Raw genomic sequence first — 12,208 nt, forward strand, 5'->3', positions numbered from 1 at the left:
GAATGAATGAAGAAAAGAAAGAGGAGGAGAGGTATAGAAGGAAATACGGACAGAAGGAGGAAAGGGAAGAGGAGGAGGGAGATCAGCTGTAGGAGGAGGAGGTAGTGAATGGAGAGAGAGAGATAAAAAAAAAAAAAGAGAAAGGGTACAAGAAGAAAGTATGGATAGAAAAAGGAGGAAAAAGAGTTGAAGATTGCAGAACTTTGCAGCCAAAATATGATCACGTCACACCAACACTCAATGAACTTCAATGGCTAAATATAAAGAAACAAATTACCCTGAACTAGTCCATGGGCCGGACCAGATTTCGGTACCATCCGAGTGGGCAAAACTATACCTGTGTCATTTTGTTTTTTGCATCAATAGAAGTAAAATAATGTATGATAACAGTTCCGTGCTGGTAGCTTTATTGTTTATTTTTGTGAAAAACACACTTTTAAAGGTTATTTTTTTCATATTTTCCGTTTTTTTAAGGATACGGTGCATCGTACGCATAAAAAGTATATGGACTAAAGATTTAGTAAATCAAATTTTGCACAGGTTTGTCTCTATGCAGTTTTGCTATATATGTCACAGTGTTTGCACAAATGAAGTCAGAAGTGGAACGCACGTTTTCATCAAAATTAAAAAAATCTGTTTCCCAGCCATTTTCCGCTCAGTAACTCTAAAGCAAGTGATTTGGCGATAAAATGCCATAGAGATGAAATTGTAGGGTGATGATTCATATTTTGAATGGTACTCTTTTTATTCTTTGAATGTTATGTATTGACGTCTGAGAGGCTAAAAAAAAAAAAAGTATATTCACTAATTGTTAAACGGTATCCATAGGTTTTTATTCTTCTTGCTCTAGCTCGTCTATTACAGGGCATATCAGGCTAAAAATTGTACTCATGGTAAGGATAAGTACTGGTCGTCGTTTTGAGTGTAAATAACCCGTCGCACTAGGCGTATAATCCTTTATTTATGTGTATTGTTTGAGGCCGCCGACTCCGATAATTCCACAACACACACATCCGTCATCGCACTTTAACTCTTTCAGGATTAATTGGAAGAGTCTCCCGTTTTTTTTTTTTTTTTTTCACGATGTATACAGAAGAATGTCTTATATAGGCTGGAACTTCTCTCCTGCAAGTGTACAAGGTCCTGCAAACTGCCAGAGTGCACATGTCTGGTGAATGGCCTCAAGTGCACACATATGTGCAAGCTACAGCTGTGTAGCAACAAACCGCATGAAGACGAGCCTGCTGCAGAGCTGACAGACTCTGATCTGGACCATGATGATACTGACTTGTTCTCAGTGATGTAACGTTATAGAAGTTACACGTACAGGGATTTGGAAATTTATTTATAATAACTAATAAACTTGCTTAAATGCCCAATTTTTTTTATTATTTCTTCAATTCTCTTGCATACCTTTGTATCTTTGTATGTGCAATAGTGTTAGCAGAAAACAAAGGAAAATTGCACAAGTATTCTTATTTAGTCTGACGTACTGGACAAATATTGTAAATTTCATTGAAAATCTGCTCCAATTAGGCCGGATATCTACATGTACACGATAATATATAAGTTTGCATGCATTTGTTGGTGGTTAATAGATCATGGGTAGAACAATAACTACACTACAATGGATTTTACGGGAAAATGTCCCTCAAAAAACGCAAGACGAGTGTGTCTTTTCAAGAGGTGATAACCACCAATAAGCTACTCCTCTGCGAGTGTTATCATATCAAAACATTATCTAGGGATATATACCAAGTGAAAAATAGCAACTAGAATTTGCCCACCCAGATGGTACCGGTACGTGAAATTTTGGCTCTTGGCCTATGGACTAAACAGAGCAGCTACGATATTTAAACAAGTCATCCGCCACTACCCAGACTTCTTAACTCTCCCAACTGTTAACAACATGACAAATAGCAGCACAAGACAACAGCAACATATATTTGTCCCTGAAACTAATACAGGATCGGGAAGGAGAGCGCTAAGTGTGGACGGCCTTAGAATTTATTATCAGTTGCCTCCTGACATAAAATACATGAATAACGCACTTCATTTTAAATTAAAAGTAAAAGAAATATTTACTTACTAATGCATAATTAACATCACTGTCTATATGTGCAAAGTGTACTGGAAATGTATATCTATGTATGTATTTATATTTATGGGAATGTATTAGTATTTGATTGTGTGTGTGTGTGTGTGTGTGTGTGTGTGTGTGTGTGTGTGTGCACTTTACTGTACACATTATTCAGAACAACTATTTATAAGATTATAATTATGTATCCTACAATGTCAATGTGACTGAAACAGAATAACCACGTCCAGTGGAAATAAATTATTATTATTATTATTATTATTATTATTATTATTATTATTATTATTATTATTATTATTATTATTATTGAAGGAAAAGGAGAAGGAAGAGGAGGAGTCTAAGAAAATGGGTAGACAGTGAAAATGGAATAGAGAAGGAAACATGTCTAGGAGTAAGAACAGGAGGAGGAGAGGAGTAGGAGTAGGAGGAGGAGGAGGAGCAGGGAGGTGGAGGAGGAGGAGGAGGGAGGAAGAGGAGGAGGAGGAGGAGGAATTGCGGTGTTATTGCCGCCTCAACTCGGAGAGAGTGACATAGAGAGAGAGAGAGAGAGGAGAGAGAGAGAGAGAGAGAGAGAGAGAGAGAGAGAGAGAGAGAGAGAGAGAGAGAGAGAGAGAGAGAGAGAGAGAGAGAATGCTGATAATGGAGAACAAATATACGATGGTAACAATGGAAGGAATAAAGTTAATAATAATAATAATAATAATAATAATAATAATAATAATAATAATAATAATAATAATAATAATAATAATAATAATAATAATAATAATAATAATAATAAGAAGAAGAAGAAGAAGAAGAAGAAGAAGAAGAAGAAGAAGAAAAAGAAGAAGAAGAAAGAAAAGAAAAAGAAGAAGAAAGGAAGAAAACAAGAAATAAAGAAAAACAAAAATAATAAAAAACGCTCTCTATATCTATCTATCTATCTGTGTGTGTGTGTGTGTGTGTGTGTGTGTGTGTGTGTGTGTGTGTGTGTGTGTGTGCGAGCGCGCGCCCGACCACCCATAACACTTCAACCCTCCTTCACTTCTACATACCTTCCTTCCTTCCTTCCTTCCTTCTTTCCTCCGTGGCCACACACCTGACGAGAAAGAATTAATTAGTAGCTCCAGTTCTTGCATTTAGCAGCTCGTGACACCTGTGGGAGCCATCTATCATTGTCGCTCACCTGGGAGATATCCTAATTAGCGTGAAGGACCCCGTGTGTGTGTGTGTGTGTGTGTGTGTGTGTGTGTGTGTGTGTGTGTGTGGTGACGGGTGGTGGTGAAGCGATAAAGGAAATGGAAGAAAAAGGAAGGAAAAGGAGAGGAGGAAGATAATGAGAAGGATAGGAGGAGAGATGGAGAAGGAGAGGAAGAAGGGGGAGGAATGGATAAGGAAGGAACGGGGGGGGAGGGAAGGAAAGGGTTAAAGGGTTACAGGTAAGGGGAGAGGGGGGAGAAGAGGGGGGCAGATAAGGGTAGGAAAGGGTAGAGAAATAAGGGGTGGAGGAGGTGGAAGGGGAGGCTTGAGAAGGGGAGGGGGGGAAGAGAGGGGGAGGGGAGGAAGGGGGGGGTGTGGGGAGGTCATCAATCATTTGGGTCACCTGGCTGTCATTGTCATCTTGAGGTCAACGCCAAACAAGAGGTCACGAGGGAGGGGGGAGGGGGGGAGGATGGGTGAGGGTAAGGGGGGGAGTACTTATCAGGTGGTGGCGTGTCAGGAAGAGAGAGAGAGAGAGAGAGAGAGAGAGAGAGAGAGAGAGAGAGAGAGAGAGAGAGAGAGAGAGAGAGAGAGAGAGAGAGAGAGAGAGAGAGAGAGAGAGAGAGAGAGAGAGAGAGAGAGAGAGAGAGAGAGAGAGAGAGAGAGAGAGAGTAATGGAGTCTTTACATCACTCCAAATCACCATCTCACACACACACACACACACACACACACACACACACACACCTGCGAGCACTAATCAGGCCTGGATCAAAGTGTGTAATGAGCCAGGTGTGTCGAGGCGAGTTTGTTCAATTAAGGTAAAGACAGGTAAAGGAAGATAGGTAAAGAAGGACAGGTCATCAGGTGTCGCCCTTAAGAGGCACTGACAAGCGGGAAGGTAAAAAGAAAGAAAGAAAGAAAAAAGGAAGAAGGAACGGAAGAAAGAAAGAAGGCCAGCAGGTAAGAAAAAGATAAGAAAGAATGGAAGGAAGGAAGGAGGATAAGAAAGAAAGAATGACGATACGAAAGGAGGAAGGAAGGAAACAAAGAAAGAATGAAAGGGAAGAAGGAAGATGAATTTTAACATCACCAAGTGCAGCGTACTGAGTGTAGGAACACGCAACCCATTACACGGGTATAGTTTAGGCTCCACAGCGATAGGCAGATCAGAGTGTGAAAGGGATTTGGGAGTGTTAGTGAACTCTGACCTAAAACTAAGGAAGCAATGTATTAATGCGAGGAATAGGGCTAACAGGGTATTAGGCTTTATTAACAGGACGGTAACCAACAGGAGTGCAGAGGTCATCCCTTGCTCCGTCTCCTCTGCTGTAAAAAAAGAAAAAGTTGGAGGGAGGTGGAAGTGTCCGAGAATGCCAGCCCAGTGGGGAATATGACCAGGGGAAAATTGGACAGGGGGGAAAGTGTGAAGGGGGTGCGAGGGGGGGGGGGGAAGTCCAGGGGTGAAAATGTCCTATACCCTTCCCCCCCCCGGGCCCCTCACTTCAATAGGCGAATGTTGACTGTAGAGGCGATAAGTTGATATTTTTGAAGCGATAGGTTGATATTTTTAAACATGATACTAAATAAGGAGTGTGTGTGTGTGTGTGTGTGTGTGTGTGTGTGTAGCAGGGCACAAGGCCACTAAGTACTCACCACTTAGCTTCCCAATAACCGATCACGTTAAAAGTTGCCGAGGTTCACGTAACTAACTTTGTGTAAAACTTGGCTGACTACGGAAGGGAGAAGCAGGCTCTAGGGTTGGCGGGAGAGGAAAAGCTGCGTGGGAAGGAGGAAGTCTATATATAGCATCGACCTGTCGTTGTATCGTTATTTTATATATTTACCACCTATCACCGTGGGGAGGGAGGAAGGTTATGTAGCATTGTTGTATATATATATGAGGTGTCAGGAGAATCGAGAGCCATTTTTTCCCTAGCCTACACTGGACAAGGCATCCTATGGGCTACACAGAAATAAACAATACATAAGTTGCTTGTGGGAAGGAGGAAGTTTATATACAGCATCGACCTGTCGTTGTATTGTTATCTTATATATTTACCACCTATCACCGTGGGGAGGGAGGAAGGTTATGTAGCATTGTTGTATATATATGAGGTGTCAGAAGAATCGAGAGCCATTTTTTCCCTAGCCTACACTGGACAAGGCATGGTAGGCTACACAGGAATAAACAAGAGATATTCCTCTCCTCTCCTGGACACTTCATATATATCTACACCCTTCCTTTGCCATCATTACCTCTATCTATACACAAGGATACATAACATACCCAGACTACAAAAGGTCAGACGGCCTACACATGGCATCTTATTCTTTTTTTTTTTTACCTGTCTTTCATAGTCTTGTGGTCAAACCTTCCGAAATAAGTTTAGATTATCCCGTAACGTCATATAATTATCGTTCACTTACAGCGTCGCGAATTTTCCCGAGGCAGTAACTAGACTATTCTCATTCGTTCCCAGAAAAATGAAATGAAAGTCAATGTAGATGTTTTCCTCAAGGGCCGTGGGTTTGGGATCATGTCTTTATACACTTATTCCTATCTTTGGTAAAGATTCGTATTAGGTCCGTGCCAGTATCTCATAATCTACTTTATGAAACATCAGTATCTCTTCATATATCTTTTCTACAAACCTTCAACAGTCATGGAAACGCTTTGAAAATCCAATTCAAGGACTTTTTTTTTACTCTTGAAAATAGGGGATAATGTTTACGGAAGCGCGTCGCCTCCTCTGGCGGCGGCCGCGGCGACGCTGCAGCCGCCGCAGCCGTAAAATAGCTCGCAGAGGGTTTAGGGTCGGGGAGCATATTTAAACTACTCCAACCGAACTTTACGACCTACTAACGGGGGGGCTGCGCCCCCCTCGACCCCCCCTTCTAACCCCCCACATGTATATGTGACTTATTTCAGCGAGGAGGTATTTCTCGCAACACCGGCTGCACCGCCGCCAGGGGAGGCGACGCGCTTCCGTAAACATTATCCCCTATTTTTAAGAGTAAAAAAAAAGTCCTTGAATTGGATTTTCAAAGCGTTTCCATGACTGTTGAAGGTTTGTAGAAAAGATATATGAAGAGATACTGATGTTTCATAAGGTAGGTAATGAGATACTGGCACGGACCTAAAACGAATCTTCACCCTATCTTTATTTCTATTTATATCCACTTATTCCTATTTCTACTTCATTTATCTCTTTACTTAACATTTCTACTTTTTCTTATCTCACTCAAATCCCCACCGCACCCACCTCCTCTCACATTTCCCCCGTTTTTCCCATCTTCCAGGACACAGACACTCACAACATAGATATCAGTACAGTCACAAACTCTTCCTCTATTACCTTGTCCATCGTTGCGTCGCTCCTTCCGCTGCAACCTGGAGAAATCACGAAAAAATAAAGGAGATTTCACTGCAGTCTTCCCGTCCTTCAAGTTGGTCATCTTCCTCCTCCTCCTCAGCGTTCTTTCGTATTCTTCCGCGAGATAAACAAGTGCCATGTCTTTTTGAGGTCATATTATAGTTTTTTGAGTAAGTACATGATTTCTGGATTGTTATATAAAAGGGTTGGTCTTATTTGAGGCACTAGTAGGCTTTGTGTTATTGTGTTGGGTGAATAGTTTGGGAGTGTGTCGAAAGTTGATAAGTAAAGATTCATCCGCCTGTTTCGAAGCATTGGTTGACTCTCTTGCTGTGTGTGTGTGTGTGTGTGTGTGTGTGTGTGTGTCATATTTAGACATCTTAAAGCCTATTTACAAGCATTGGTAGATAAAGATTGAATATATTAGCTGAGAAATGTTACGATGAGGGGGTGATAAAAATAGCCTACTAGAGAGAGAGAGAGAGAGAGAGAGAGAGAGAGAGAGAGAGAGAGAGGCGTAACTATCATTGTCATCATCATCATCATCATGAATTCGAGGAGAAAGGAAAAATAATGGTAAAATATGGATAACTTATATTTTTTACTTACAAAGGCAGTATGCGAGCGAGTATGTAAACGTAATAATAATAATAATAATAATAATAATAATAATAATAATAATAATAATAAGTTGGGCGCATTTTTCCATGTATAAATTTTTTTTTGATTAGTTACCCTTAAAAAATATGCACAAACATTTTCTTGATCTAAGTTATCAAAAAACAAGAAACAATCAAGGAATATCACGACGCAAATCAACAAATAAAATATATATAAAAAAAACAATGGAAGAGATGGACTTTTGAAATCAAGTTTATATTATAGTTTCGTTATAGAGATGAAATATGTAAAGTTTTCATATTCTCTCTCTCTCTCTCTCTCTCTCTCTCTCTCTCTCTCTCTCCCCACGTCAATCTGTACATACATCAATAAATACAACAACAGCAGCAACGGCGGTTTCTGGGTCACTCCACTCTCCCTCCCTGAATGTTTTATGCTAGGACGAACAAGAACGGAAGGGAAAAAAATATTATGGCAGGACGAACAAGGAAGGAAAGAGAAATATGGCATGACGAACACGAAAGAAAATGTTGCGTATGGCAGGACGAACAGGAAAGAAGGAAAGAAATATGTATGGCAGACTTTTTATTGGCAGGACGAACAGGAAAGAAGGAAAAGAATATGTATGGCGGAACGAACAGGAAAGAAGGAAAAGAATATGTATGACGGAACGAACAGGAAAGAAGGAAAAGAATATGTATGACGGAACGAACAGGAAAGAAGGAAAAGAACATGTATGACGGAACGAACAGGAAAGAAGGAAAAGAATATGTATGGCGGAACGAACAGGAAAGAAGGAAAAGAATATGTATGACGGAACGAACAGGAAAGAAGGAAAAGAATATGTATGACGGAACGAACAGGAAAGAAGGAAAAGAATATGTATGACGGAACGAACAGGAAAGAAGGAATAGAATATGTATGACGGAACGAACAGGAAAGAAGGAATAGAATATGTATGACGGAACGAACAGGAAAGAAGGAAAAGAATATGTATGACGGAACGAACAGGAAAGAAGGAAAAGAATATGTATGACGGAACGAACAGGAAAGAAGGAAAAGAATATGTATGACGGAACGAACAGGAAAGAAGGAAAAGAATATGTATGGCGGAACGAACAGGAAAGAAGGAATAGAATATGTATGACGGAACGAACAGGAAAGAAGGAAAAGAATATGTATGACGGAACGAACAGGAAAGAAGGAAAAGAATATGTATGACGGAACGAACAGGAAAGAAGGAATAGAATATGTATGACGGAACGAACAGGAAAGAAGGAAAAGAATATGAATGACGGAACGAACAGGAAAGAAGGAAAAGAATATGTTTGACGGAACGAACAGGAAAGAAGGAAAATAATATGTATGACGGAACGAACAGGAAAGAAGGAAAAGAATATGTATGACGGAACGAACAGGAACGAGAGAGAAAAAAAAATATTATAGCAAGATGAACAAGACTTAGTTAGGATATTATGGCAGGGCGAATTAATTAAGAACGGAAAAAAAATATATAAATGGGTAAAATACGAATAAAAAAACGGGTGAAAAATCTTGGAAATGAAGGAAAAAAGAAATAGCACTCGAATTTGTATCTTTATTGTTTTTTTCATTATTTACAAACATAAGGAACCTGAAAATAACACAGGGAGAGAGAGAGAGAGAGAGAGAGAGAGAGAGAGAGAGAGAGAGAGAGAGAGAGAGAGAGAAGGAGAACAACAAGAAAGAGGTGAGACTATTTATATTAATTACACAAAGGTGAGAAAGACAGGTAAAGAACGAACACACACACACACACACACACACACACACACACACACACACACACACACACACACGAATGATTATGTAAATGCCATCTAAATCACAATCTATATACACACCATCTAACCCTAATAATAATAATAATAATAATAATAATAATAACATGGGTGAAGGTATCATTTATGTAGTAGAAGAAGAAGTAGTAGTAGTAGTAGTAGTAGTAGTAGTAGTAGTAGTAGGTAATATATATACAAATAATATCCCATAAATAATAATTATACAAAACAACAACAAAAAACACTACAGTTACTTTATACAAGGAATACATCGATACACGTTTTGTTCGTGTTTCTCGTGTTCCTCTATATACGTGTTTGGGACTAGTTCTGCTATTCATTTAAGTGTTCCGTTGTTCCTGTGCTTCCGGAGGTGTGTTACTTTACTAAACCTTAAGTATCGTACCTTGGTGGTGGGGGTGGTGGTGGTTGGGGTGGTTGCTGGAGGTAGTGGTGGAGGTAGCTTGCAAATTGTAGTGGTGTTAGTGGTGGTGTTTTCTTGTGTTAGATTCTGGTGGAGGAGTGGAGAGGTGGTGGACTAGGCGGTTTTGGTGGTATAATTGGAGGTGGTGGACTTTGTTGGTGTTGGTGGTAGAAGTGGAGTTGGTGGAGTAGGTGGTGTTGGTGTTAGTGGTGTTGATGGTGGAGGAGGAAGTGGAGGTGGTGAAACGTACAACTACTTATGCTGCATTGGTAGTATGGTGGAAGCCGGGGAGGTGGAGGTGGAGGTGGAAGAGGTGTTAGTGGAGCATACTACTTGTGTTGGAGTGGGGGGGTGGAGGCCGTAGAGTTGGAATTGGCTGTAGAATTGGCATTGGAGAAGGTGGAGTTGGAGGTGGAAGTAGAGTTGGAGGAGGAGGGGAGACGCGCTGTGATCCACTCCACCGTGTCCTGTAGAGCCTGTAACCGCACGTCGGACATTTCGAGGTACAAGTTGTGGGAGGCTGCCGGGAACACCTGTGGAAGGGAGTGGGGCAGGTGAGAGGAGGTGGTGGTGGTGGAGGTGGTGGAGGTGGTGGAGGTGGTGATGAGTGTGATTTATGAAGGTGGGAAGGAATGGAAGTGGTGGTGATGGTGGTGGTGGTGGTGGTGATGGTGGTGGAGGTGGTGGCGGTGGAGGTGGTGTGAGTGTGATTTATGAAGGTGGGAAGGGTAGGAAATTTAAGTGGTAATGGTGGTGATGGTGATGATGGTGGTGGTGGTGGTGGTGGTGAGTGTGATTTATGAAGGTGGGAAGTGGTAATGGTGGTGATGGTGGTGGTGGTGGTGGTGATGAAACTCTAATGGTGATGATAAAGGAGATGAGAGAGTGATTTATCCAGGTGAGAAGAAATGGTGGTGATGGTGATAAGGTGGCGATGGTGGTGATTAAACTGGTATGGAGCTGGTGATGGTGGTGTTTTTTTGTCCACTTCCCAATTAAAGTCGTGAACCAGTTTTTTTTTTTTTTTTATCTCCCTCCAGGATCGAACCATATCAGACTTGTTCCTTTCGCCTCAAGCCCTACCATTTTTTTTTTTTTTTCATAATCTCCCTCCAGGAACGAGCCATATCCGACTAGTTCTCTTCGCCTCAAGTCCTACCATTTTTTTTATTTTTTATACAAGTCCTTCATCAATTTTCACTTCGACACGTTTATATATTTCAGTCGGGTCAAACTCACTCCATTACTTCAGGTCCTAACATTATTCCTACTTCATTTTTATTCCTTATCCGTTTCCTTCTCTTTCTTTTTTTTAGTATGTTTTCTTCTTCTCCTACTTTTTATCTATTTTTCTTCTTTTTTTCATTCCAATTTTCCTTCTTTCCCTTTTTTTCTTCTCATCCCTTGTTTCTTTTCCTTCATATTCTTTGCATTTTTATAATTTCTTCTTCTTCCCCCTTTTTCTTCTTCTTCTTCTTCTATTTCTTCTTTTTCTTTTTCTTCTTCTTCCTCTTCTTCTTCTTCTTCTTCTTCTACTGACAGGTTTATATGTTTCAGTCAGATTAAACTCATTCCATTACTTCAGGTCCTAACATTATTCTGACAGGTCTATATATACTGGTCAGGTCAAACTTATCCCAATCTCCAGGTCCTAACATTATTTTAACAGGTTTATATATACTGCACAGGTCAAACTTATTCCACTGTCTCAGGCCCTAACGTCATTTTTACAAGTCCTTCACCAACACTCCCTTCGTTAACCCCTCAGGCACGTTTACTTGTTTGAGTCAGGTTAATTAAACTTGTCCCCTTGTGTCAGGTGTTCACATTCTTTTTACGTTTGAGTTAGGTCAGTCTCGCCTCGCTAATGGACGCCAATTAAGCTGATTAAGGTGATGGGGACGGTTGTGGCGGGTTTGGTAATGGTGACGGTAGTGGTGGTGACGGTAGTGGTGGTGACGGGTTTGGTAATGGTGACGGTAGTGGTGGTGACGGTAGTGGTGGTGACGGTAGTGGTGGTGACGGGTTTGGTAATGGTGACGGTGGTGGTGGTGACGGGTTTGGTAATGGTGACGGTAGTGGTGGTGACGGTAGTGGTGGTGACGGTAGTGGTGGTGACGGGTTTGGTAATGGTGACGGTGGTGGTGGTGACGGGTTTGGTAATGGTGACGGTGGTGGTAGTGACGGGTTTGGTAATGGTGACGGTGGTGGCGGTGACGGGTTTGGTAATGGTGACGGTGGTGGCGGTGACGGGTTTGGTAATGGTGACGGTGGTGGTGGTGACGGGTTTGGTAATGGTGACGGTGGTGGTGGTGGTGACGGGTTTGGTAATGGTGACGGTGGTGTTGGTGGTGACGGGTTTGGTAATGGTGACGGTGGTGGTGGTGACGGGTTTGGTAATGGTGACGGTGGTGGTGGTGACGGGTTTGGTAATGGTGACGGTGGTGGTGGTGGTGGTGACGGGTTTGGTAATGGTGACGGTGGTGGTGGTGGTGGTGACGGGTTTGGTAATGGTGACGGTGGTGGTGGTGACGGGTTTGGTAATGGTGACGGTGGTGGTGGTGACGGGTTTGGTAATGGTGACGGTGGTGGTGGTGACGGGTTTGGTAATGGTGACGGTGGTGGTGGTGACGGGTTTGGTAATGGTGACGGTGGTGGTGGTGACGGGTTTGGTAATGGTGACGGTG

At 41.7% G+C, this 12,208-nt stretch overlaps 1 protein-coding gene across 1 annotated transcript in view; it reads right to left on the bottom strand.

Annotated features, from left to right (window-relative positions):
• Positions 1-8,926: 8,926 nt before the first annotated feature.
• The window catches only part of LOC127005508 (monoglyceride lipase-like), a 97,227-nt gene continuing 93,945 nt past the window's right edge, over positions 8,927-12,208 (bottom strand). The window contains exon 7 of the mRNA XM_050874417.1: positions 8,927-10,054. Coding sequence (XP_050730374.1) covers positions 9,851-10,054 — 204 coding nt within the window. The 3' untranslated portion in view covers positions 8,927-9,850. The remainder of the gene's footprint in view (positions 10,055-12,208) is intronic.

This window comes from Eriocheir sinensis, chromosome 30, assembly GCF_024679095.1.
Source record: "Eriocheir sinensis breed Jianghai 21 chromosome 30, ASM2467909v1, whole genome shotgun sequence".
Taxonomy (NCBI): domain Eukaryota; kingdom Metazoa; phylum Arthropoda; class Malacostraca; order Decapoda; family Varunidae; genus Eriocheir; species Eriocheir sinensis.